The 24,448-nt window shown below is 39.9% G+C and overlaps 1 protein-coding gene across 1 annotated transcript in view; it reads right to left on the bottom strand.

The window, feature by feature from the left end:
• The window catches only part of OSBPL10 (oxysterol binding protein like 10), a 114,321-nt gene extending 90,148 nt beyond the window's left edge, over positions 1-24,173 (bottom strand). Inside the window, exon 1 of the mRNA XM_040077556.2 lies at positions 23,884-24,173. Coding sequence (XP_039933490.1) covers positions 23,884-24,173 — 290 coding nt within the window. The remainder of the gene's footprint in view (positions 1-23,883) is intronic.
• Positions 24,174-24,448: the final 275 nt, after the last annotated feature.

The raw sequence follows: 24,448 nt of genomic DNA, 5'->3' as shown, positions 1-24,448 counted from the left end.
ACTGCAGGTCAAGGGAAAAGGGACATAACTGGGGGAATAAATGGGCTGCCGTAATTTTAATTCTGGAAATTTATTACCCAGCTCAGTTCAGGTCACAGACTAAAAAGAGCTTCCAGGCAGGAAGATATGTTTTCATCCATAAGAAATAAACAAAACAAGACGTAAAACAAAACAAGAACCAAGTACTTACATGTACTTACATGTACATGTAGTTACACTTCTAACGATCTGCATGAAATGAAAGTACGTTAACCTTCAGAAAGACACAAGTCTGTGAGAGATTCTAAAACAAGATCAAGGAAACACACACAAGAAAATTAGTTAGTTAGAAAATCAACTTCATTCCCCATCCGAGGGGAAGGCAGCGTGCATGACACAAGGCTTAGCAGCTAAATCAGTTCTCACTAAAGCTAAGTCCACAGGAGCTGTTTGCAATCATCTGGACACCAAAAGGAAGGAAGCCATCTGGTTCATCTTCTCCTAGTCCCACCTTTCCACTTTAACCAGGAGCAAGGCTTTGCTCCTTTGAGAAAGTAAAATTACAGACACCTACTTTGCAGCCTGTATGGACAACTGCTTCTCTGCTCCAAGTCTGTGTGCAGTACTGGCCTGTCTCAAGTAGCAAAAAAATCCCACCACTAAACAAGGCAGTTATCAGAAATCAAGTGCTTCACTTTCTTCTGTTACCCCTAAATCTAGCTAAATTAGGTTTTACATTCAGATGTTTAGCTTTCACCTAGGCATCCTCAAGAGGATGCAAAGAAGCAGAATGCGTGAAGTTAGTCAAGGAATATTCTAGTTGCAAAGTACCTTAAGAATACCCAGAGTAACAACTGTTAGAAGAACTTATTACCAAACTTGGTGAGGGTCAGTGAGTAAACGACAAAAACTAATTTTCTTCTGTTTTCATAACAAATCACCTACCAAGAAAATCCAAAAGCGAAAACACACAAGAAGCCCCCCTCAAACCTAAACTTTGGGAGGGGACACACACACAATAAAAATCAGAAAAAAAGAAATCTTTCTTCCCCAAAATAAAGAATATATATATATAGATATGTAATGAGACAATCAATTATACCCAGCTCGTGAAAGAAGCTTTTACATACTAGTATTTGTAAATCCCTCTACTCACATTAGCAGTTATCAAAACGGCTGCTTTGCAAACAGCTGCATTACCACACAGCTTTAAACCCCTCCCAGAATCGCACCAGTTATGCCAGGAATCTTATTGCCTATTCTTTTCTGTAACACAAAACCCCACCAAAATTACAAGCGATACAGCAATATTAAACCTTCTGAAAAAACATGTCACTCTTCTGCTTGACACTTTCTGTAATACGTTTCAAAAGATCTGATAGGTTTGGCAAGCACACGACACATCAAAAATTGCCTGGTGCCCAGCACCCCTTCATCTTTCACAAAATACATAATAAAAATACAGAATTAAATAAACAGCTTAGAAGTTTGCCTAACATACCAAAAAATAGAACTCTCCAACAAACTAAATACCGAATCTGAAGGAAAGTAATCAAAAAGAAGGCAGCACTGAAGGCAGCCCCTGGGAAGGCAGCTGCTCAGAGCACTAAGGACTCCAACAGTGACTGACACTACTATGTATTACTCTTTCAACAGTCTCGCCTTTAAGTAGGGGCATGTACACACACAGAGAACACATTTCCAAGATGGTAATATATGAAGACAAATCAATAATGAAGTGAGATTTGACCAAGGGCAGTATTATATGGAGATTTCCATTTGCTACTCGTCACACCCTGCAGGAGATTTCACGTACCAACTAGAGAAGATGTGACCTTTTGTCCTGGGGTGACTTTACAATGCTTGTATCCCCAACTGTCTGCTCTGTTTATGCTGGATATTAAGTTCTGCACCTTTAAGACTGGTTCCAAGAACAAAGGGGGAGAAGAAGCACAGAGCTTGTTTTCAGAAACTGCACTCACTCCTCCACACTCCTGCTCCCAGACTGTGTTGTCTGCAGCACGGACAGCAGGAGAGAGCTCTCCTTTGCTTTTAGTTAGTTTTTTTAGCTAGAGGCACAGAATTTCCCCAGAACGTGGCTTTTCTTCTTCTCAGAACTGATCAGCCCTGCTCTGGACTGAAAACCCAGAAGAACACCGGGAGCTCACACCTATGGCCCATCGGGGTCCAAGACAGCATATTCCAGCACAAGGACTGATAATAGACTGAGCGAGCCAAGCGGCACCCTACAACAAGGACTTCCTCAATTTTGCCATCTCTCTTCAAAACAGCAAGATATTTTATCATTTTATTGCTTAATGTTATCAATTTTTTTATGCTTGTGAATACTTTCCTCGTTAAATAAACAGTTTTTCCCACTTTTCTCCAAGGAAATCTTTTCCTGAACCAGTCAGGGGAGGGGCCACTTGAATCTGCTTTCTAGAGGGACCCCTTTGGAAACTTCCTTCCGAATTTGCCCTAAACCAGAACATCTTTGCTTGGTCTTTCTGCTACTTGCTATTACAACATCCACAAACAAATCAAATATATTCATTTGACAGCCTGGTTCTTATGAAACATAATGAGAGACTCGCAGCAAATTCAGTCACCTAACATAATGTCCCCACAACACACTGCTTCAGAGCCTGGAATTGCTGGTTTTGTATCAGCATTACCACGCAACAGAGTTTAAAGAAAACCACAACCCACTGAAGTTGTGTGAGTCAGCCAGGTCTAAATCACAGTTTTATCTCAAAGTACTGTCATCTGTAATCCAAATTCTCTAAAATTTGCAGCTACTAAATTTTAGCAATCCCAAACACAAGCACCCCTGAAAAAGGCCATTGAACAAAAAACTTATGTTCAGTTGAAATATCCCCACAACCCTCTCCTCCACCTCAGCAACCAGAGCTTGCCCTCTGAACTACACTACTAGAAGGTCATAAAACGTATGAAGGATGCAGTAAACCCTCACAGAGTCACCCTGTGTCTAACACACACTATCTTCCACATCACTTCCCTCTTATGGTGTACTAGTGATGAATTGAACCCATATTTGCAGAGGTAAAGTTGGTTTATGCTTCCCTGACTTGGACCTCCCAAGTCTTCCCCTCTCTTCAACAACTTGCATCCCTCACTGGTAAGAATTAACCCAGCACTACTGTTACCGAATATTATGTCCCATCTAGGAGAAGCACCTTCAGACACCTGTGGATTTTTTGGAGCTCTCTTTTGCTGCCAAGAATTACAGACCATCTACAGAAAAGCACTCAGCTATGAGAAAACCAGTATGACCCCGAGTTTTTATGCCAAAGCCTATATTAGTTAGGATTTCACCTGGAGATAAAATACTTTCAGGGACTGAAATATTAATGAAACAAACAACAAAGGCACGGGGAATGAGCCTGGACAACAGCACAAATGCTGACGTGTAGAAGGAGACAAGCAGTGGATGACAAACCAAGAGATGGCCTAACACCTCCAGGCATGACTATCAGGCAAATTATTCAGGCAATCAGACCACAAAACAGACAGCAAAGTCTGCAAATAGAAGTAGCTCAAATTACAAGACTACTCTAGCTTCAATTAGAGTAGCTGTAGAGTAGTTCAGCTACTTTCAAGTACTGCTTTTTGCTCAATTTAACAATGAGAGTACAGAAATTAGGAGTATCATTCAAGTAGTATCTTAAGCCAGTTACAGAGACAAAAGGAGTCTGTTGTCTCAGCTGAAACTATTTGGCCTCTGTCTCCACGTTAAAAACCAGGGAAATTATCTATGTAGGTAAACCCTAATGTTCCTCACAGGCAAATATAGTCCCATATTCAACAATACCAGCCTGTAGTGGTAAGTCAGGAATCTTCAGGGAGCTGACCTGCACATAAATAAAAAGGAGTAAATGTCAATGCAAGCAAAATGGCCATTGGAGTTCTTTCAAATTCATTTTTACTGCTTACTGGAAACTAAGTTGTTTTAAGACAGACTGCAAAAACCTCAAAATCAGAGGAAAGACATGCACCTCTACTTAAAATTCCATTCTAACAACTGCACTATTTTGTATATAGTAATTATTGAACTAAATAGCTAAAACACTGAACTATTTTCACTATTACTTTACTCTTCCCTCATTTTTTGTTTTTGAACATGAAACATGGAAGCTTAGATAGGATTCATAAACTGTCTTAATAAAAAGATGTCATCAACCTAAAAGTTTTCAACAGAATCATGTTGCTGAAAATTAATTAGAATAGTCAGGTCATAATTTATTGAAACAGAACATCAGTTTTACTACAACCCCTCTGCTGCCAACAAGCAAGAGACAATCTAGAGAGGAAATGAAGTGGAGGGATGAAGGAGAAGACAAGTGGAACAGTTTAGCAATGGGATGTGTTAAAAGGTTCTCATTAAATCTACCTAAAACTAAATAAACGGAAGTCTGAAGAATCATTTGACACTGCAGCCTAAAAAACCTAGACTTCCAACCACCATCCAGAGAAAATCACTCTTCTGCACCAGATTATATGTACATTAGGCTAATTATTAGGTTAGAGAAAATTGAGGGGTTTTGCTACTTCTCACCAATTTCAGAGATATTTAATTCTGTTCAAGTTACTGATATGAAATTCTAAAGAACGTAACACTCACCTGGAAACTAAAACCCTTTCAAAAACTATATTTAATCTTATTCACATTTTATGTAATCTCCATGGATGAAGACTTAGGAAATCAGCACAGATATCCTCTTATCATTGCTTCCATTCTGTGTGAACAATTCAATTTCTAAACTACTTTACTAAAGAAAATACATGCAGTCGATTTGGTATTTCTTAATATATATAATTCCTTTCTGATCAGTTAACTAAAATGAAGGGGGGGAAAAGGAGCTTAAACTTATGATGTGAGTCCAACTTACATCTCCAAACTCCAACTGCTTGATTTAGGCTGAAACATGTTTACACCACAGTCCACAGCAATGGTGCAAAACAAACAGCAACTGTTCCCCCAAAATTTCAATAAAGCGTTACATCCCATAATTGGGCAAAGTGAAAAAAGTAGCCCTTAAAAAGCACAAGTGAAATCAGTAGTAAATTCTCTCTGTCCTTCCTCAAGGAAGAATTACTGAGCCTCTCTTTAAAAACCTAGTTCAGCTGAACTAGCCTTCCCCTATTTCATGTCCCGCAGAGCCCCTGCTCTGTCCCCATCACTGCCCAGCAGCAGCACACAGCAACACATCCTAGTACAGCCAATCCAGGAATGAGAACTGGAGCCAGAATAACACAGCCAGGTCAGTCTTTGAGTAGAAGTGGGGCTTTACAGAGTCACGTATACAGCAGGGGAAAAAACACAATTCCTCTGCAACTACAAACATCACACGGAAACCACTGGATTGTCAGTATTTTCAGCTGTAGGTCTGCGAGGATACACTTGACTCCAGGCCGTAATTTGGTACAGGCTAAGAAGCCACAAGTCTCATGCCCTGTGGTGAACCTGTGAGCTGCTGCCTCAGATACAAGGGAGTGAAGGTGCCCCAGAAAAAATATTTCAAAAGGTGGTTTCAAAACCCAAAAATGCAAGGAATCGAAGTACATAACAAGATAACAGCTAAAATGAAGACACCCATCTGGTTTTACACTATTGCCAAGCAGCCAGCTACTTCACTGCATAAATATGAGGATGGATCCAACTGGAGCTCTCCCTGAACTGCAGCTAACTGCCAGGTTACTCTCCCCTCGAGCAGGGATGCATCTAAGGTTTAAGAGTCCTTTCTTGACCAAGAGATCCTTCCTTACACAAAGCAGAGAGATCCCTTACATGCGACAGAGTCTTGGAGACAGACTGATAGCATGCTGAGTTAACTCTAATGAAACACTGCTAATCCACATAGCTGCTTAATATTATAATAGATATTGTACAGATAATTCCATTACAGATCAATCTTAGTCTGAGACTAGGATTGGATCCAGCTCCACATATTCTCCATAAGGAGTTTAGAAAGAAAGGGACGTTGTGGCATAACATGAGGGTCTTTCTCTCTCTTCGTATTGCTGATCAACGTGTGAATCAATCTAGTGTGATTCTATCTCAACTTTCCTTTGTATATTTCTACCATTCAGTTATTAATAAGGTGAACCTTGCCATCAAGCTTATTGAACCTTGTCAAACCACTGATAAACCTTTTTTAATTCAATCAAATTTATTTAACTCTGTCAATTTATTATTTTGCCTCAGTAAAATGTATGAGGTGCATATTCTACTCATCCACAACAAGGTCACATGCATTTGTGATCGTACATAGCAGTCCTGACTTGAAAGCAGAGAGAAGCTCATTTTTTGCCCCATGAACATCTTTCAACTACCCCAAATTCCTGGCAAGTAAGGTTTTATCCAATTACATGCAAATACTTTCTCCCAGGCTGGAAAAATAGTCTGCCCTACAATAACTACTTTACTAGTAAGAATCTTAGTCAAAAAACCCAATAGTATGAACAAATTGCACCACTCAGCACCAACAGTCCTGCCAAATTAGTTTCCACTGTGCTCACATTTTAAAATTACAAAACCCGTTTTTTTTCAGGAGCCTCCTACATTACATTGCATATGTTTCTGTCAAATCCCCTGTTGCATCTTACTGAATGACTGAGAAGAGTCAAAGTGGCTGATCAGCTGGCAGGTAAGTACCTCCAAAAAAAATCTGGTGCCATTCTTAATACAAAAGCAATCAGTCTGCTCTACCAGAGTCAAACTCACTAGTAACTTTTTTAAGTTACTGTGCTGTCATTCCTATAGCTACAATCATGGTACTATTAAAATCAATTTGGGAACTGCTGATCTAATCCACCCTCCCACACCAAAATAACTCCTTTGCCATAACTGAAACTATGAACTTTTAAGCTATGAACAACTATGACCAATAGCTTCAAAAGGAAAGTTTAAATTCTTCCCTTTTGAAATAAACTAGTAAATGGGTATTTAAGAAATTGGGTCAAGAATGACAATATTACAACACAATTAATCTATTTTAAACATGCTGACAATATCTCTGCTTATCTATGGCATAAAGCAGAATGACCTGCCTAGAAAAGATAAAACTATGGAACAATGAACTAACTTAATGAGATAAGTAAAATATCTCTTAGAGTCTGCTTCTCGTTCAACTTCAGATTTTTATAGTCTCTCAGGCCAGGTTTGTGCTCTCCTCTTTAGGTAAAGGTAAAAACCAGCATTAAATATAGCAAAACAGTAGGATTTTTTTTCACGTGACAGGAAGTAACATCAAGCTGTGAGATATCTATTAGACTTGAAGTTTAATGATTCTGGTAACAGCTGAAACCCTAAATCTTACTTTTAGTGCCTGAACATTTAGGCTACATTTTAAACTTCTTCATAAAACTCCACAGTCATAATAATGAAATGCTACATGGAGATTTGGAAGAAGGAAAGTTGCTATAGCTTAGCCATTTCCTCAACTAGCAGATACAAGCAGCATGTTTTCCTTCAGTTACCAGAAGTCCCCAGCTTTAAAAAACAGAAGCAAGTAAAATTACTCAACCACACTAAGTTCTCTTCAGTAAAGACCTAGAATTTATATCAATGCCTTTCCCATAACTGTAGTTTAAAGACTTCTTCCATCTAGCTTTTTTTCTTGTCCCTAATGATGATTAAAAAATCAATGGTGTGTTAAGTACTTCTCTACTTCTCCACTTCTCTGTAGTCTTTTTTTAGTTTATCATATGTTATGAACTCTTTGCAAACAGTCTTAATAGATGTTGCTCCTTAGCTGATAGTTTCTCTTACCTGACACCAGGAATAGACAATATATCATTTATTTCCACTTCTTCCTTCCCCAAAAAAATAACTCCGCTTGTTCATTTTATCAGAGACATCCAGATTATAATCAGAAATGCTCAAGCAAAAAAGCAGAGGTAGGAAAAAGTCCATAAAGAAATATCCCAACTGAAAAGCTGAACTATAGAGAGATGCATTTTTTTAACCACCATTTCAAAAAACTTACTGTTTCTCAAAGTAAAACATTGTAAAGCAGTATTATTCATTCACTTTATGGAGCACAAACTGTAAGTCTCTTTCCTAACAGAGATTTGACATTGAAGGTCACTCCTGCTCTGCAGTGCTCTTTGGTACCCTACTACCTGCCTTCACCACGCTCCTCAGCATTAACACTGGCCCTGCACTGCAGCATTTGACATTCTTTTCTGCTTTTCATTTCATTTCAAGCACTGAGAAGCAGACAGCATGACAAAAGAACAGTAAAAAAAAAAAAAAAAAAAAATAGAAACAAACACCAAAAAACCCACAAGTTAGTTGGAGAAAAAAGTTGATATCAAACTAAAAGACCAGCAATAATTGCAGGCATATTCTTAGATTCCCCTAAGTGTAAACCTCATGCTTGCTGTTAGAACTGCAGTGGCCAGCTTGCCTACTATGCAGTCTCTGAAAGAATGAAAGAGCAGATAACAATGCACAAAAAGAATTTCAGGAAAAAATTCAATAGCAGGGATTTCAAGAAGCAGAACTTTTTTCCTGTGAAGGGAAATACAAAAAGGTGGCTTCATTTTTTCCTTCAGCAGTATAAACACGACACAATTTAAGTGAACCTTTGAACCCATTGTTGGCACATGTGTACAGAAAGGAGGTGCGAGGGGAGTGCACTAAACCAACTCACAAGTGTAAAATACTCTTTTAAACAGAAGAGACCCATCCAAGAATCCAAGCACTTAACAGAAGACAATACCACCAACAAACCAAAAATATAAGCACAGAACAAATGGAGGTAATAAATAAATAACTTTCCAGAGCAGAAATAGCTTCCACATTTCCAGAACCAAATTAATTTCATAATTCTATTATTTTTCTGTTAAAAACAGGCAATTCCCCATTCTAGTAATTAAATCCAGTTGAGGGAATTATTTGATGAAAGTTAAAACTCAACAGAAGAACTCAGAGTAGGCATTTTCAGTCTCTCAGACATCTGTTCCTGATGTCCTGACACCATCCCAAGTAAAAAATATCTGTGAGACATTGCACTGTATCTTTGCCTATACCAGCTGCTTTCTCTATTACTAGTAACAGTTCCACTAAGCTTTCCAGCCCCCTCAGTTGAGACACCTATTTCCACCTCTTGTGCTCAATCTGTTCAAGTGCCACTTCGGAAAAATCAATTTTTAAGCTCAAGGGGAATAAAACTTAGAAAAAGCATCATGTCATTAGCCTGAGGTCACAGCCTGTAATATTTTCATATCTGATCGCCTTACTTTTAAATGTTTTCTCCTCCTCAGTCCATCTCCTATAGCACCACTCCCCTGTACACTGGCTGTCACAGTTATCAAAAAGCAAGATCAAATAAATGGAAAGAGATCCTTAGGAAAGGAGGACAGGCGGACTTGCATCATTTATCCTATCTTGCAGAAAAGCTTAATATTCCACTGCCAACCTGTTCAGCTCAAAGAGCAAGACTACAGCTGGCAGCTGCTCAGCTCTTCTCCTCAAGGCTTTAATGCCTCCATTTAAAAACTAGCATAGAGAAAAGATAAGACCCTAAGTGATGAGCAGTTGTAAGCTGCTCCAGTCTGCTTAGATGGTCCAGCTATTTTCTGCAGCTGGTCCCTCAATTCAGGGACTCCCACTAGAAATCCTACGGCCAAGGAACAGCCACCTAAGCCCCACACCAGTTTTCACTGTCATCTGACCCCTCTACAAAAGGTCAGAGCACAGGGAGACACTTCCAATACTTTTCCCTAACGAACAGGAGCACACTGAGCTACAGGAAGCCCTGAGCTACATTTGAATAATCTGCCAGGCTTTTGGTTCAAAGCACAGCAAAATTACAGTATCTGTCACAGGATTTCCTTTTGGCCAACAGCATTTAAACCACTGAATGAAGCAAGCTGTGCCATGCCTGCGACCTACCCCTTGGGCCCAGGGGCTGTGAATGAGCTCAGTACAGCTGAAGAGCTCTCACCAGTGAGCTCAGAGGCGCAGATGAACCCCAGGCCACGCAGCGTGAGCGCACCAAGCAGCGCTGCGGGCAGCCAGCGCAAACCACCACAGCAAGACACTGCCGAGCGCCGCGGAACGCGGGCATCACCTGCTGCACCCCGCAAGCAGCACAGGGCATGCAAGGACAAAGGCTGGAAAAGCACTGGATTACCAGGAAGCTGCAGAAGCAAACTAGCACTTTGAACCCCTGACCCCCAGGCAAGGACAGAGCAGCTGAACATGGCTGTCACGACCCACAGGTTATCAACTGCTCACTGCAATCCATTCTCACATTTCTGCTTTAAGAGATTGGCTGTTCTCACAGCTTCTTATGACTATCACGTCTAAATTAGTATCTTAATTAGAAAAGAAGAGTACCAGTGCTTTTCCCAGCATAATTACATTTTCACTAGGGTTTTTACTATCAAAGTATAATGACTGGGGGGAAACTAGCAGTCCTGTTAGCAAGTTATTTAATGACAGAAGAAAAACAAGGAATTAAAGTTTCTGGTGATCAAGTCTCTCTGTGTTTTTCTCATCCAGGAGCAAAGAGACCCAGCTAGACAGAACTACTCCCAGATCAGGTGCCCCAGCTTTCACTTCTGGGGAAAATTATCAACTTTCCCCTAACCAATGCAATTTGGGACTTGGGAGGAGAAGAGATAATTCTGAAATAAGCCTCAATAGCATATTTTGATTAAAGTGGCCTCCCAGAGAGAAACAGAGAGAAAAGAAGGAATGGAAAAGAAAAATATGAACCACACATTTTATCAGCAGCCTCCAGATCCTTTGTACTATCTCCCTGATGATGACTTTACTCGGCACAGTAAACTGCATTCCTTATTGGGTGTGGAGCAATTGCTGATATACTGTACGATGCCTGGTAAGTATTAAATGTATACACAGATTTAACTGGACAGGACTTGCATCAGCATCAATTATAACTCTAATTTTCACAAACGGAATATGGAATCACAGAAATGCCTTAGGATGTCCAAAATAGCTTGAAAGAACAAGAGAGAACAGAGGTACTGGCAGCAGAAGGGTGGACAGGGAAGTATAGCATGCTAACACAGTTAATTTTTTAAAAACCAAATTTTACATAGTGATCTTCTAAAAAAGGAAGTAACTGTATTAATAAAGATTGCCATACTATGTAAGATTTTTTTTCTTCACTACCTGTTATGTTAAGAACTGGTAAACATTTCTTAAAATGACAGAAGAAGTTTCAAATGTATTCAAGACTACTCCTAGTTTGTTTTTAGATCCATTAAATTTCAAGCTGACATCTTTTCAATATTCAGAAGCTACTTTGTTGAAGTCAAATTTTTAAGAACAAGAACCTGTCAAAGAAAGATACTGACTGTACTGTTTTACAATAACGCAATCCAAAGAGGTTCAAAGCATAACCACATCCCATAGATGGACATTATCACATAAATTTTCAATTAGCTGCCTTGAGTCAGCAGAGTTCTACTGAGGTTGTATCACAGTCCACCAAGTTCTTTGCCAGACCTTCAGAGTTCATCCTTGTTTTGCAATGCCCTGTCCTCAGCAAGAATCATTGCCAGGAGATAGAAACTCTTCACTGTTACTTTCTAGTCTGCAGCTAAAACCATCAAAGAATAAAAGACCTCAAGAAATAACCTTCCTGTAAACTGAAAAATTAATGTTTAGATTTGAAAACCATCTTCTAATCAATCAATGAGAGTCATTTGTAGGCCTCACCATTACACCAAGAAAAGAAAAACACTATATATATTTAATCTAGCAATCATTTAATGAGGAAAGATGTGGTCAGTTAGAGATCCAGCATCTCTTAGTCTAACCTCAAGAATGTTAAGCATCTGATGCTTCAAATTTTGTGAAGTACCTGTGGTGTTTTCAGGTGAAAAATAAAAACTTAAAAAAAAAAAAAACCTTGCTTTTTTTTAAGAAGACACTATCACCATAAAATATGGTGTTAGAAGTTTAAACAATAGAACAGTTGTGCTAAAAACCAGTTTTATTAAGTATTTTATTTTTATTGAGTAATGCATTGTAGTAACGACAAAGACGTAAGCTCATAGGTGCAAGATTTTTTCCTTGACCATTACCAACAAAACAGAAAGTTAAATAGTTTGAAACACCTTTTATCAGAAGTGTGCTTATCTTCATCAATCTAAGTCACCAGATTTATAATGCCTATACAAAGCTTCTGTATTCAAGAATCTGACTTTCCAATACTTGCCTCACATTAATTTAGCTATTTTTGGCTTGTGGACATATCTACATTATTCATGTAATTTATGTGGAAGGAACTCATAGTAATAAGATTTGATTACCACCAGAGAAAGGAAAACAATAATTTTAAAGGTCACTTCCAGGAGAAAAAGATACATACATGATGCCAGAAGACATCAGTCCTCAAGCCAATTCTTCATTCCTCCATTCCACTCTGTACTACTTACATAATTAACTGAGTATATATTCTCTATAGCTGTCCTAGACATAAAGTGTTATGATATATTCTAAGTGAATACATGAATACTTTCTAGCAGGCAAACACCTTCTGAACACATCTATTTCAATAATATTTTTTGTGCAAGTTGATGGAATAAAACATCTGGTTTTAAATTTGTTCTGTGGTTTTTTTACTGCAATAGTTATAAGATCTGTTATTTCCACTTTCAAAATGCAGATAAATTACCATCTAGATTCTTAAACTTGAACCACATGAATGTTGGCATTTCTCCCAACTGTAAATTTCATTTAAAATATTATTTCACTGGCAAAACCTGTTGGACAAGAAATATTCATTTCACTGTCATATACAAGGGGCTGAGAACTCACCTACGGTATACTAATGACATTTTTGAGAACTGCATGTACTTATATATAGGGAGAGAAACACAGAAGAAAAAAAAGAAGCAAAAGGCAAGTTAAGGTCTTACTCTGGCAATTTCTGAAGTTCTCAACTTTATGTCTTCCCTTCTGTTTGTTCTTCCTAGCACTTGAAATTTTTCTTTTTATCCACAGTCTAAAAAGTTCCCAGTTGGTAAGAACGAACATATTCAGTGTAGTATTTTCTTTACATGTCATATGGGAGAAAATACAATACATAAAGTAAGAATCTTGATAACAAGATCAGCATGCTGGTTTCCTTCCAGCTCTTCTGCACCCAGCCTGTTCGAACAAAGCTCTGCAGAAACCAGACCTTTCTTGCATCATCTTAGAATAGTTGGAACTTTTCAACTTTCTGTGCCAATACTTCATAATCCAATAGTGTTTCCCTTGCCTTTACTCTTATGACTATTATTAATTCATTGACTGAAATGAGAAGTTTAAGTTTCTATCTTTCATCTTTATCCTGACAGCTGATATGTAGCCATCTTTACCAAGTACCTTGTCAACACTGTCTCTTGGAAACATACGTATAGAGTCCACAGAATCCATAAGAGGGCGGTTTCATCAACATGTTGCAAGATATGCGGAGCATTAGCCTTGATCGTTCCGAAGAAAGAATATTTAGATTTGTGAGCAACTATAGCTTCTGAAGACCTTTATGCATTAGGTTGCTGCTTTGTAAATATATATATACATATTTCTAGAAATACTGTTCTATAAAAATCCAGCTCATCAGTGTTCCAATCAAAAATGAAGAAACAATACTTACAACCTTTAGCAAGAAAATAGTTTAATCATCACAGATGCTTGAATTCCCATATAAAAACAATACTGTGTTTAAAAGGGCAAAGGTAAGTCTGGCACGTTCATATAAATCCAGGTGGACACTGTCAGTAGCTTCCTCTGGCTGCTAATCACAGCAGTCCTGTACTTGCCTGAAATGAGCTCTGCTACAGAAAGAGGCAAAGGGAAGAATGCAAAACCAGAAAAACCCTCACTACACATTTTGCAATTTAAAAAATACTACTTTCCCCACTACTTCTTGCGTGCCATTCTTAATGGCACTATTAAAATGTGTAAGTAAGAGCAAATTCTCTCACTTGGGTTTTCAAGACTTCATTCTAAATTCATGTTACACAACTTCCAGACTTTTTTTTTTTAAAGAAGAAAAGGTCTAGCCTTGTGCCGTCTTCAATTGAGCATCTACTTCTGTCTCACCCATTTCTTACCTTTCACAGAATCACAGAATGGTTTGGGTTGGAAGGGACCTTAAAGATCATCCAGTTCCAACCCTCATGCCATTGTGGGGGATACCTTTCACTAGACCAGGTTGTTCAAAGCCCCATCCAACTTGGCCTTTAACACTTCCAGGACAGGGCATCCACAGCTTCTCTGGGTAACCTGTACCAGTGCCTTGTCACTCCCACAGTAAAGAATTTCTTCCCAACAGCTCATCTAAACCTACTTTCTTTCAGTGTGAAACTATTCCCTCTTGTCCTGTCACTACATGTCCTTTGCCTTCATCAGTCCATCCTCCAGATGCTTCAACCCCTTTTCTAAAACTCTCCAGCCATTCTACTCTTTTCTTTCCTCCCTTGTTCTGTTGCCAAACTATCCTTTCCCTGTACTTGAATAATAAAAATAGGATTAATTTTGATACTTGAACACAACGATCATAAAACAAAGCTCACTAAGCTGCTAAGATAAAACAGGAGAAAAGCAGAGAAGTGAAGAAAGTAGAGCCAAACCCCACACTAAACTTCATGGTGTGGAAGGCAAACCTTTCAGATAAAAATCAACCAAAATAAAAACACCAAAACCAAAACAACCAAAAATGCCCAGCACTCGATGCTTGCAGCAGTGTTTTGCTTCTCCACTGTGCTGGTTTGGGCTGGGATAAAGTTAATTTGTCTATACCTTGATACCTTCTGCAGGATAAGCTTCATTATTTTCCTTCTATCACCATGATAAAAGCACTACACAGAAACTTGGCACAACTCCAAATAATGTCAACAGAAAAGAAATCGGCCTTTTCCTCTTTTCTTCCCTTCTCTTTTTTTTCATTTCATAAATTCAAGCACACAAATAGCAGAATGCCTAGTCTTGCCTGCATTTGCTTAAACAAGTCTCCTTTTACTAGGAAGTTTTCCTCCATATTCCTAAATTGGAAAAACACACACACACCTCTCTCCAGCTGAGGTTAAACTCTGACAGCAGTGTGCAGATTTTCTCAGTGCGTGTGCCCTATCCCAACGAAAGACGTAGCAACCAACACAGCTGTAAGTGAAGTGTGGTTCACAATTCCATATATAAGGTAAACACTGAAGCTTTATCAACACACAGCCCCAACTTACATTTATGTACTTCCTGTCTCACCACTATTCTCAACTGTGCTCCAAGTCCATTCTCAAGCAAATCAAATAAACATCAACTTATTTTATAAAAAATCTTGTAAACCTGACTAAAGGCACACCATATAAGGCACTGCTCTTAACACTGGAACAGATAACCCCTGAAAGGCTGTGCAGTTGAAAAAAGCCATTACCTCGGTCATTGAGAAATATGTACTTGATACATGAACTTGTAGTAGTATCTTACTCAAAGCCACAATAAAAATAATAATTTAGGGATTTCAGATTAGGACCATCCAACTAACAGCCTAATAGCTTTTCAGTCAAGTACCTCTTAAGGCACCTACAAACACTGATACCCAACAGCAACCACATTTAGCCTGCAGGAGGGTACTAAACAAGCACCAACCATACAGCAATTGCTACTACACATCAGTGTATCCCCATCTTTTATTTTGAAGACTCATACTCCAAATTTCAAACTGACATTTTAACAAAAAAATACCACCAATAAAATTGTTAGGTTACACTGTTCATACAGCGAATGACAAAAAAAGGATAAGGTTCATCAATACGTGGTGCATCCAGCTCCTCTTCATCAGAAACAATGGGCAAGCACCCAAACCACAGAAAATTGCACATCAAGTGCACTGAAAAAAGTTAAAATATGAAGCTAGCCTCAAAATATAACTAAATGAGTTTATTTGAGTGAATGTGTTTCTAACAGGGGTTTTTGGCAATCAGTACTTGACTTTGGAGTGCTTAGCAATGACCTACATGGGAGGGAAAATTTCCATAAAGATTGCTGATGATAAGAAAATAGGCTATCATCAGCCAATATCATGCTTTCCAATACTCTGACAATACTGTCAAAATAAAATTATATATCTAGAGACAAAAAAGTTGTAATTACAAGACACAGGATTCACCTGGAAAAGAACTAACTCATAAAAATTCAGGGTAAGGAAAACTACTGATTATTTTGGTCAAATTATTCTTCCAACTAATAATAACTTTCCTCAACTATATTTTAAAATCATTGTCTTCCTAAACAAATAATTAATTGCTATTTTTACCCCCTCAAAAAACAAGGCCTGCACGCACCATGAGAAAGCCCAAGAAAGATCACTGTGGATATGCAAAAACATGCTAACTGTGGAGAGAGCAGTCTGCAGGTTGACAGCCACCACAGCAATCCTTTCCAACACCTTCTCAGACAAAAAAAGGGTAGCAAAGTGCTACCCTTCATTTTGACACTTCTGGCACTCACTTTGGGTAGTACTATACCATATGTTCCTGAATCAAGTTGTATACTGAATACCAGGAGAAAATGGTATAACAAGCACCAGGATGTTGCAGCTTAAGTAAATAGAAAATAACAGGAGTGTAGGTATGGAGGTACCTGTCAGGAGAACCCAAGCGGCACCAGGGAACATGAGGTCTCAGTGTTGTCTGTAATCACGCTAACAATTAAATTTAGGAGGCAAAACTAACAACCTAATTTTTAAAAAATAACCAACAAAGACTCTAAAAGCTAATGGCCTTTGAACTTTTTAAGCAGGGAATAAATATTGAGTTGGAGCAAAGAGCATTCATTATCCTTGCACTTGATCCCAAGCGCAACTACAACTCAATGAGTACTCAGTTCTGGTGTCACACATAAATAAAAACTTTGAAACACTGAATAACCATCAGAACTATCATAAATTACCTAAGTTACTGGGAGAGCTGACTTGCAGCAAGAAAACTCCATTGGTCTAGATACTCCAAACACAGACAAAAGATAACCACTTAGCCTGCCCAAAAATAATGAACATAGAACCCAAATGTGATGAGAGGTCTCTTCAGTCCAGCGTAATGAGAGGCAGTGAAGAGTTAAAGGCTGATTCATACTAAGTACAACAGGCCATTTTTTAAGTAGTGATTAACTCTGGGCAAATTGTTCCCATAGCTATGATGAGGAATCCTCTATCACCAGAAGATAAATTCTCAGATCAATACCCAAATAGAAAAACAAGTCTAGATAGAACAGAAACCACGGCAAATACTATGGCTTGTGCTATACAACTGAGTAGTTAAGAATCTCTACCCTTCAGCTCTAAATTACCTACTAATTAAATGCCGTCTTGGAAAGTGAAGGGCAGCAGCATTTAGACAGCATTTACGGCAACATTTTTAAATGTAATAGTTAAGCATTAAGCAAACTTTGTCTCTCTGGATTATGTTCCAAAAAGTAATCAAATATCTCATGAAGATATCCACAAAAGTCTCCAAGATATAAAGCACAATGCTGAGATACTTGTAAATAAAGTTGCAATAGTTTATTACATGGAAACAAACTGCATTTTTCAGTGAACTCAATTCGCTACTTTTTTTTCATCATTCATTATAATACATATTTAACAACATTTTTTGCAACCTTTTCACTTAGAAAGTTCAGCCCTTTAAATATATAATGAAGAACAAAGTAAGAGTACTAGGTGAAACTAAAGACCAAATAGATTCTTGCTGAACAATTGATTTTCAACATAAAATGACTGGGGAAAACTTTTCAATTCTTATATACTCATAAAATTACTCCTGACACATTGGTTTAACAACCTACTGCCCCTTCTCCTACATGAACAAGATCCATATTCATAAATTGGTGAGGCTTTTTAAATGAGCCAGCAAGTGCACGTCCGCTCCCTCTAACCACATTTATCATTGCCTTGCTAAACACAGAAATCACCATTGAAAAAGCCAGCAGCAAAAGGAGCCAGTAATAGCAAAACCCAGAGAAGGGCAAGTGCCTGCTTCAGTGTTAGCGCCAACTGACACTTCTTTGCACTGCCTGAGAGCTAAGTGTGACATCTGGGCGAAAGGAAGACCACACTCTATTTCGACTGTCACTTCATTCCCTCTGGTACAAGAATGTCGCTCAGCTCTGAAGAGCACTCACAAATCCCAGATATACTGCCTGAGTGAAAATGCCTGAGTCTCATCTGTTTCAAACAGATTTTTCCTACATTACCATCAAGCACCTTCTGCATTGGGTTATTATCCATTACATAAATTTATCCTCTGCATAAGCATAAGCAGCCCAAACACCATGTGACACAAGCAGCTGAGGAACAAAGAGCTTGGGTTACCTACCTGGGGACAAGAGAAATGTCCATGGCAGTTCTTCAACCAGAATTGACACCCCCACAGTGCAAACCAACTCCCTAATCGCAAGACCATCCTTTTCAATTTTAGCCTGAGGTTCAAAGCTGTCTTCTACCAAATGTTCCCTGCAAGCATTACTGAAGGGCAGAGAATGATGGATGGAGAACAACTCAGCCTTCCTCTTACCTTGTTAAAATCCTTTCTCTGACTGCTGTTTGAAACACTTTCTCCATTCGCCCAACAGAGCTAGTTTTAGAGGCAACAGCAAAAGCTATGCAAACTAATCAACCAGTCTGTCATTAAACCAGCTACGATTAATCAGCCACTAACTAAACAAAGAGAAAGTACTTAAAACTTTCCTACAAAGATTGATCTATTTATTTTTACTTTCATTTGTTTTTTAAGTGAGCATTAATGATACTTTAGGGGAAAGTTTCAACAGCAAAAAGTGAAGGAAGGAGAAGAAGAGAAAAGAAAGCTTACATTTCAATGTGATTACTTTTTGCTACACAGAATTTAGGACCAAGAAAATAGATTAGTGCCTTAATCCAAAACAGAATTTACTAATAACTGACTTTTTGGCATTTTAAATCAAAGTTTCTTTAAGACTAATGACATACATCTTGATTTAAATAATGTAAAATATGCAGCAACTGAGTGTTTAGTACAGCAAACATCATTTGCTCCAGAGAACTAAAATAAGTTGGGTTTAAGTAGATTTCTTCCTTTCCACATTGCCTCCTACTACAAATAGAGCCTACAAGTGAAGGGACAACACAGTCCCCAGTAAAATCTATTTTGCAAGTAAAATCTTTAATAGAATGTTAGCACCATAGTATAAAAACACCTTGAAATTTTAAGGCTTCCACAATTCCTAACAAATTATAAGCAAGGTTCCAAAATTCAAGGAGATGTAGAACAACAGAAGAAACAGAATATACTGTATCTCCAGCTCCTTAAAAGGGAGTCTCCCTGTTCACAGACGCTGCAAATAAATCCTGGAGTGTATTACAACAACACACAAAGCCTTGGATAGACATGCCACAGAACCGCACTAAGATAAAAAAATACGCAGTGGAGGAGCCGGTGTCAATCTAATTCCAGTATAAACACAAAAAATTCCCATTTCAGCAAACTTTGCAAACATAAAATTAATTGCGTGGCTATTTTCTCCTTCTCGGATACTGTCTACTGTTAGGCTATTTAATATGGCTAATGTCGCTTACTAGGAGTGTGGCTTACTTTTATACTAAAAATACCCAGTTTATTTCTCTAGGACAGATTTCCCTCTCAGCAGCTATACAGGTATACCCATACAACCATAGTCATATAGCCTGTTCGGTAACCATGTACTGAGGTTTTGTATTGGAAAAATGCCCCAATTCACTGCTTGAACAACTTGACTAAAAGACTCAGAAAGAGGAAGACAGAGGTCATTACTGTTTGAAGATACCTTCATCAATTCTTCTAAGGGGTCACAATCTATTTCTCCAGAATATATATATAAATCTTAAAAAAATAATAATAATGTTACACACAGATTTTTGTGCTACAGCACAACACACTGTTGACACATTTTGTCAGCATACGTAGAAAACCCTCCCGTTAACAGCTGCAGTTAGGGCAGCACAAGTTCTGGGAGCCAGTGAAATCAGCCCCTAAAGTGGCACTAAAATCTGATGGCTACCTGCTGCTTGGGACACTGGTAATATGAAAGGGTCCTTCTGCTGTGGCAGGAGTCAGACTGCAACTGCTTTGTGCAACTACACAAGAAAAGAGACTACACCACAGCACTGGAGAGCTTGATAAAGATCCTGAGTGCAAAAAATTCTCAGACTGCTCCAAAGTGCACCTTTTGTTGACCTACAGGGAATGCAGCTAATCCCCAAAAGAAGTCTGGTGGTGCCCAAGCACAGGTCAGGCATGATTCAGGGAGGCTGGTAAAACAGTTTCCCAACTGAGAGAAGAAACAGGAGTAGGCCAAAGTAATGCTTTAGAAAACACCTGGGCTACAAAACAACTTACAGAGCAGTTCAGCTCAGAAAAGAGACAACATCCATCAGCCAGGGCTCCATTTATTGTTGTTACAAACCCAAATTTAAGTGCCAGCTCAAATGCAGATGATCCAGGACTTTATACACGCTTGCAGGATAAAACCCTGCAAGTGTTAAGTACTAAGTATTTTCAAGGAAAAAGCAGAGAGGGGAATGCAGACACCGTGAATTTCCCACTACCTTGGGAAAATACAGGGTTTAGGATTTTTTACAACATTTTTCCAGTCTAATCAAAAGACAGAATAGTAACGTCACAGGCAATAAGTATTTCAACAATTTCAAATTAATTAATGAAAAATAGGTCTTGCATGCCATGAGATGACACTACAGAGACATATTTGTCCATCAAATCCTCATAACTCCTGCTTAAAATACAAGCTCTGCCCTCCCATACACATGTAACACATAAATCCCAATAGAAATTATCTGTAACAGTACTTCAATTGAGACTGCAATTACTTGTAATTTCATCGTAAAGACAGCCAGATGTCCTAATGTCTCCGACCAGACAGAAGCGTTCTTATTTTGTCAAAGAGTCTGTTTCAGATTAAGTTCCACTCTCTCCACAGTATCCATACCTGAATAAATCCACAGAAATTACAGGCTTAAGTGGAGTTGCTCCAAATGCCCTGGCCCCTTGACACCTTTCTCACACAACAAACTGCCTCAAAACAACCAAAAAAAACCCCCAGTTTCCTTCCGCTTGTCATAAAGAATCACCTCACTCATTTCCACATCAGCTTGTTCCTGACTTGCTAGAGTAGAACAAATGGATTTCTTTAGTATCAAACAACAAACCCTCAGAAATTCTCGAAATAAGAAGTAATGCAGCTATCCAGATAGTCTGATTTTGGATGAGGCAACTGAATATGATTACTGAAGTCTAACACTTATTTATAAGCATTAACTGAAGTAACTGAAGGCCTCAAAATCAGTCATTTTTGCATGTGCCTGCTAAAGGAACATTTATTCAAAAGTGACACTAGTTTATTGTAATTCAAATTACAGTAATTGCTTCAGACTTGGAAAGGCTACTCTGCACACTAAGTGCTGGATAACCTAGGAAAGCCTTTCAACTTCAATACCACACGGCAAGAGCTAACATTAACTATATTTAAATTATTTAGGCTAATGGATAAGGAGCTTTAAAGAAGAACATTCCAAATCCATGATAAGTGAATTCTGTCAGTTTTCGCTTTATTTTTCCATTTTAGTCATATTCATGCCATCCGGCTGTATTGATCATGCAGTTAAACAATCTTGTGTTTTTTCAAATGAAGTAAATGAAAAACTAATTTGTCTGCTAACAAATAACGCTGCAGGTTCCAGCTACGAAGTCATTTACAGGCTGTTACAGAATGAGCTCCAATTCACAGTTGCTCCAACACAATCAGTTACAAATATCCAGAAGGCCAAATGGACAACCATGCTGAAACCCATGGATCACTACTCATTTATTGAACATTATATAGTAAGATCAACTTCTGTGAGCCTCAAATTTCAACTGATCTGTTTAGAACTTGTATCAGATTTCACACCCCAAACCACAGCTACACGCATCAACAGAACAGAGTAAGTGAGCAAACTAAAAAAGTCACTTATCCAAAAAGCTGTCTCATGATAAACCATTTGCTCAAAAAGCCAGACTTACAGAAAATAAAACTGTCAATTGACAAAGCATAATAACGCAGTATTCAAAAAGACTGCTGAAAGTAAACCAACATTAATTTCCAAGTGCTGCGCTAGAACTGTTTAAGTGACATTTGGGTTTTTCTCCATGTTTTCAGGTAACACTTCTTGGACCTGCACAGATTATGCACACTATTTCCAGCTGTTAGCCTTGTCTAAGACTTAATGTTTCCAAATATAAAAAACAGGCACCTTCAGACACAAAGATTTATAAGCAATTACCTCTCTTTCGTAATTTCAGATTACAACCCTTAAAATCACACACAGTAAAAAGAGCTACTGCCTCTACAAAAAGGGATGGAGGTATCAGGGGAAAAAAAGGGGGAAGAGGGCTTTTAATTTTTAGTCATGGATTTCAGTCCTGCATTTTAGATATCAATATGTGTTTGTTTCTTAAACAAAACTACAGGAAGACTAAATAAACCAGCAAATAGATAAATGTCTGATGTGCATCTAGAACATAACTACAGTAACCAAATGACAGCAAAGGGCCTTCTCTATGTCAATGCTGAAGCAATCAACCTTAATGGAGATGAGTGTGTCTCCAGTTCATACCAAACTTGCTCATTGTAATTTAATAGCTGTTACACCTACACATGGCCTCCAGTGTATGGAATTAGACCAGCTCCTGAAATTCTTCAGGAAGTACTGCTACAACAGTCCTAGCACTGATTTAGCTACACACGAGTCAGCACCTGAGCATCACTGGCATTTATGCAACCCTGTCACTTAAAAATGCTTTAAATTTACTGTAAGAACATCAAGATCCCAGCCATTCCTGTGTTGTTATTCCTTGTGATCACCTACTATTAGTAACAACAGGTTTTAGTCCTTTTGTTTGTTTTTTTTCAAAGGTCTCTACAGAGCTTTATAACTAGTCCTGTACTTGTTCTCCCTATAGCATTTTCTTCTCTTTAAAATCACCACACTGTTGCTTTACATTGAAAAGTTGAGTTCTGGACACACATATCTGTCCATCCACTAAGAGGACAAAATTGAGTAGCAACAGTAAAAAATTAACAGGAAATCTCTTTTAATTTCAACAGATCCCAATACAGCACTATTAACTCCACAGTCTGGCTCCAACTCTGTAAAAATTTTGCACTACCATTAGACCAAAACCGGACCTTCCTCGGGACTTCCACAGATGCGAGTCAGCCTGTCCACACCCAACAAACTGCAGGACCTGGGCCTGTCACCGTATCAGCATAAATTAGGGCTTGTCAAACAGGTAGGACATAGCAACAGAAATTATTTTATTGAACACAAAGGTAACTGTTTCCACTGTACCACCTCATAAATTTAAAAAAAAAAAAAAAAGTAGTAATCACAAGCATGACACCTTCCCCCATTTATTTTGGGAGGCTCTCAGTTTTTCATTCTTAAGTTATCCGAGCTAACTTCACAGGAGACGAAGACTACGGTGATAGAAAAAGTAGCTTAAAAACGGAACCCTGCCATGCAGGGACAGCAGCATGTGCAGCCTCAGCCCTCCCCGGCCCGCACCTGCGGTGGCCGCGCTGGGGGACACCGCTCCGACCATGCACCGGGCCACCTCCCCGCCCGCCCGTCCGTATGCCAAACTCGGCTGGAAAAATAAACAAGTCAAACAAAAGGAAGGAGAGCGGGCGCAGACGGGAACGGAGCCCGGCCTCGGGACGCGGCGGCCGGGGAGGGTTTGGGTCGGGTCGGGCGGCAGCGCCGGTTGCCCGGGCACCATCTTGGGGGCGGCCGGGGGCGAGGACGCGGCCCCGCAGCGCCGCCGGGGGCCGGCCCGGCGCTTTACCTGCTCTGCCAGCCCTGCAGGAGGTTGGTGTATTTGCTGAGCGTCCCTTCCAGCACCGGCTCCCGCCGCCTGCCGCCGCCGGGCGCCTGCGCGCCCCCCGGGCTGGCCGCCGCCGAGCCGGGGCTGCTGCCGCCGCCCCCGCCTCCATCCAGCCTCCCCGAGGCCGCCGCCCGGCCCGGGAGCCCGCGGCCGGCGGAGGAGGACGAGGGGGACGAGCCCGCCGACGTGGGGCGACTGCTGCTGCGGCTGCTGCTGTTGCTGCCGCCGCCTTCGCCCGCCGCTTTCTCCATGGAGCCCCGCGGCGGAGGCTGCCCGTCCGCTCCGGCCGCGGCTGCCTCCCGTGCCCGGCAAAGCCCTGACTCACAGGCGGCGCGGAGAGGGGCGGCGCCCGGGGGAGAAGGGGCCGGGCCGCGGCGGGCGAGGGAACCGCCGCGCCGCCTCCTCCGAGCCGCGCGTTGCGGGGAGCTGGGCGGCGGTCCGCGCCCCGCGGCTCCGCGGGGTCCCGCCCGCCGCCCCCCCGGGCGCCCCGCCCGCCCGAGCCGGGGGCAGGGCGCCGCCGCGGCGG

The sequence above is a fragment of the Hirundo rustica genome, chromosome 1, assembly GCF_015227805.2.
Source record: "Hirundo rustica isolate bHirRus1 chromosome 1, bHirRus1.pri.v3, whole genome shotgun sequence".
Lineage (NCBI taxonomy): Eukaryota > Metazoa > Chordata > Aves > Passeriformes > Hirundinidae > Hirundo > Hirundo rustica.
Note: the sequence above shows the minus strand (reverse complement) of the source record. Positions and strands in the feature narration are given on the sequence as shown.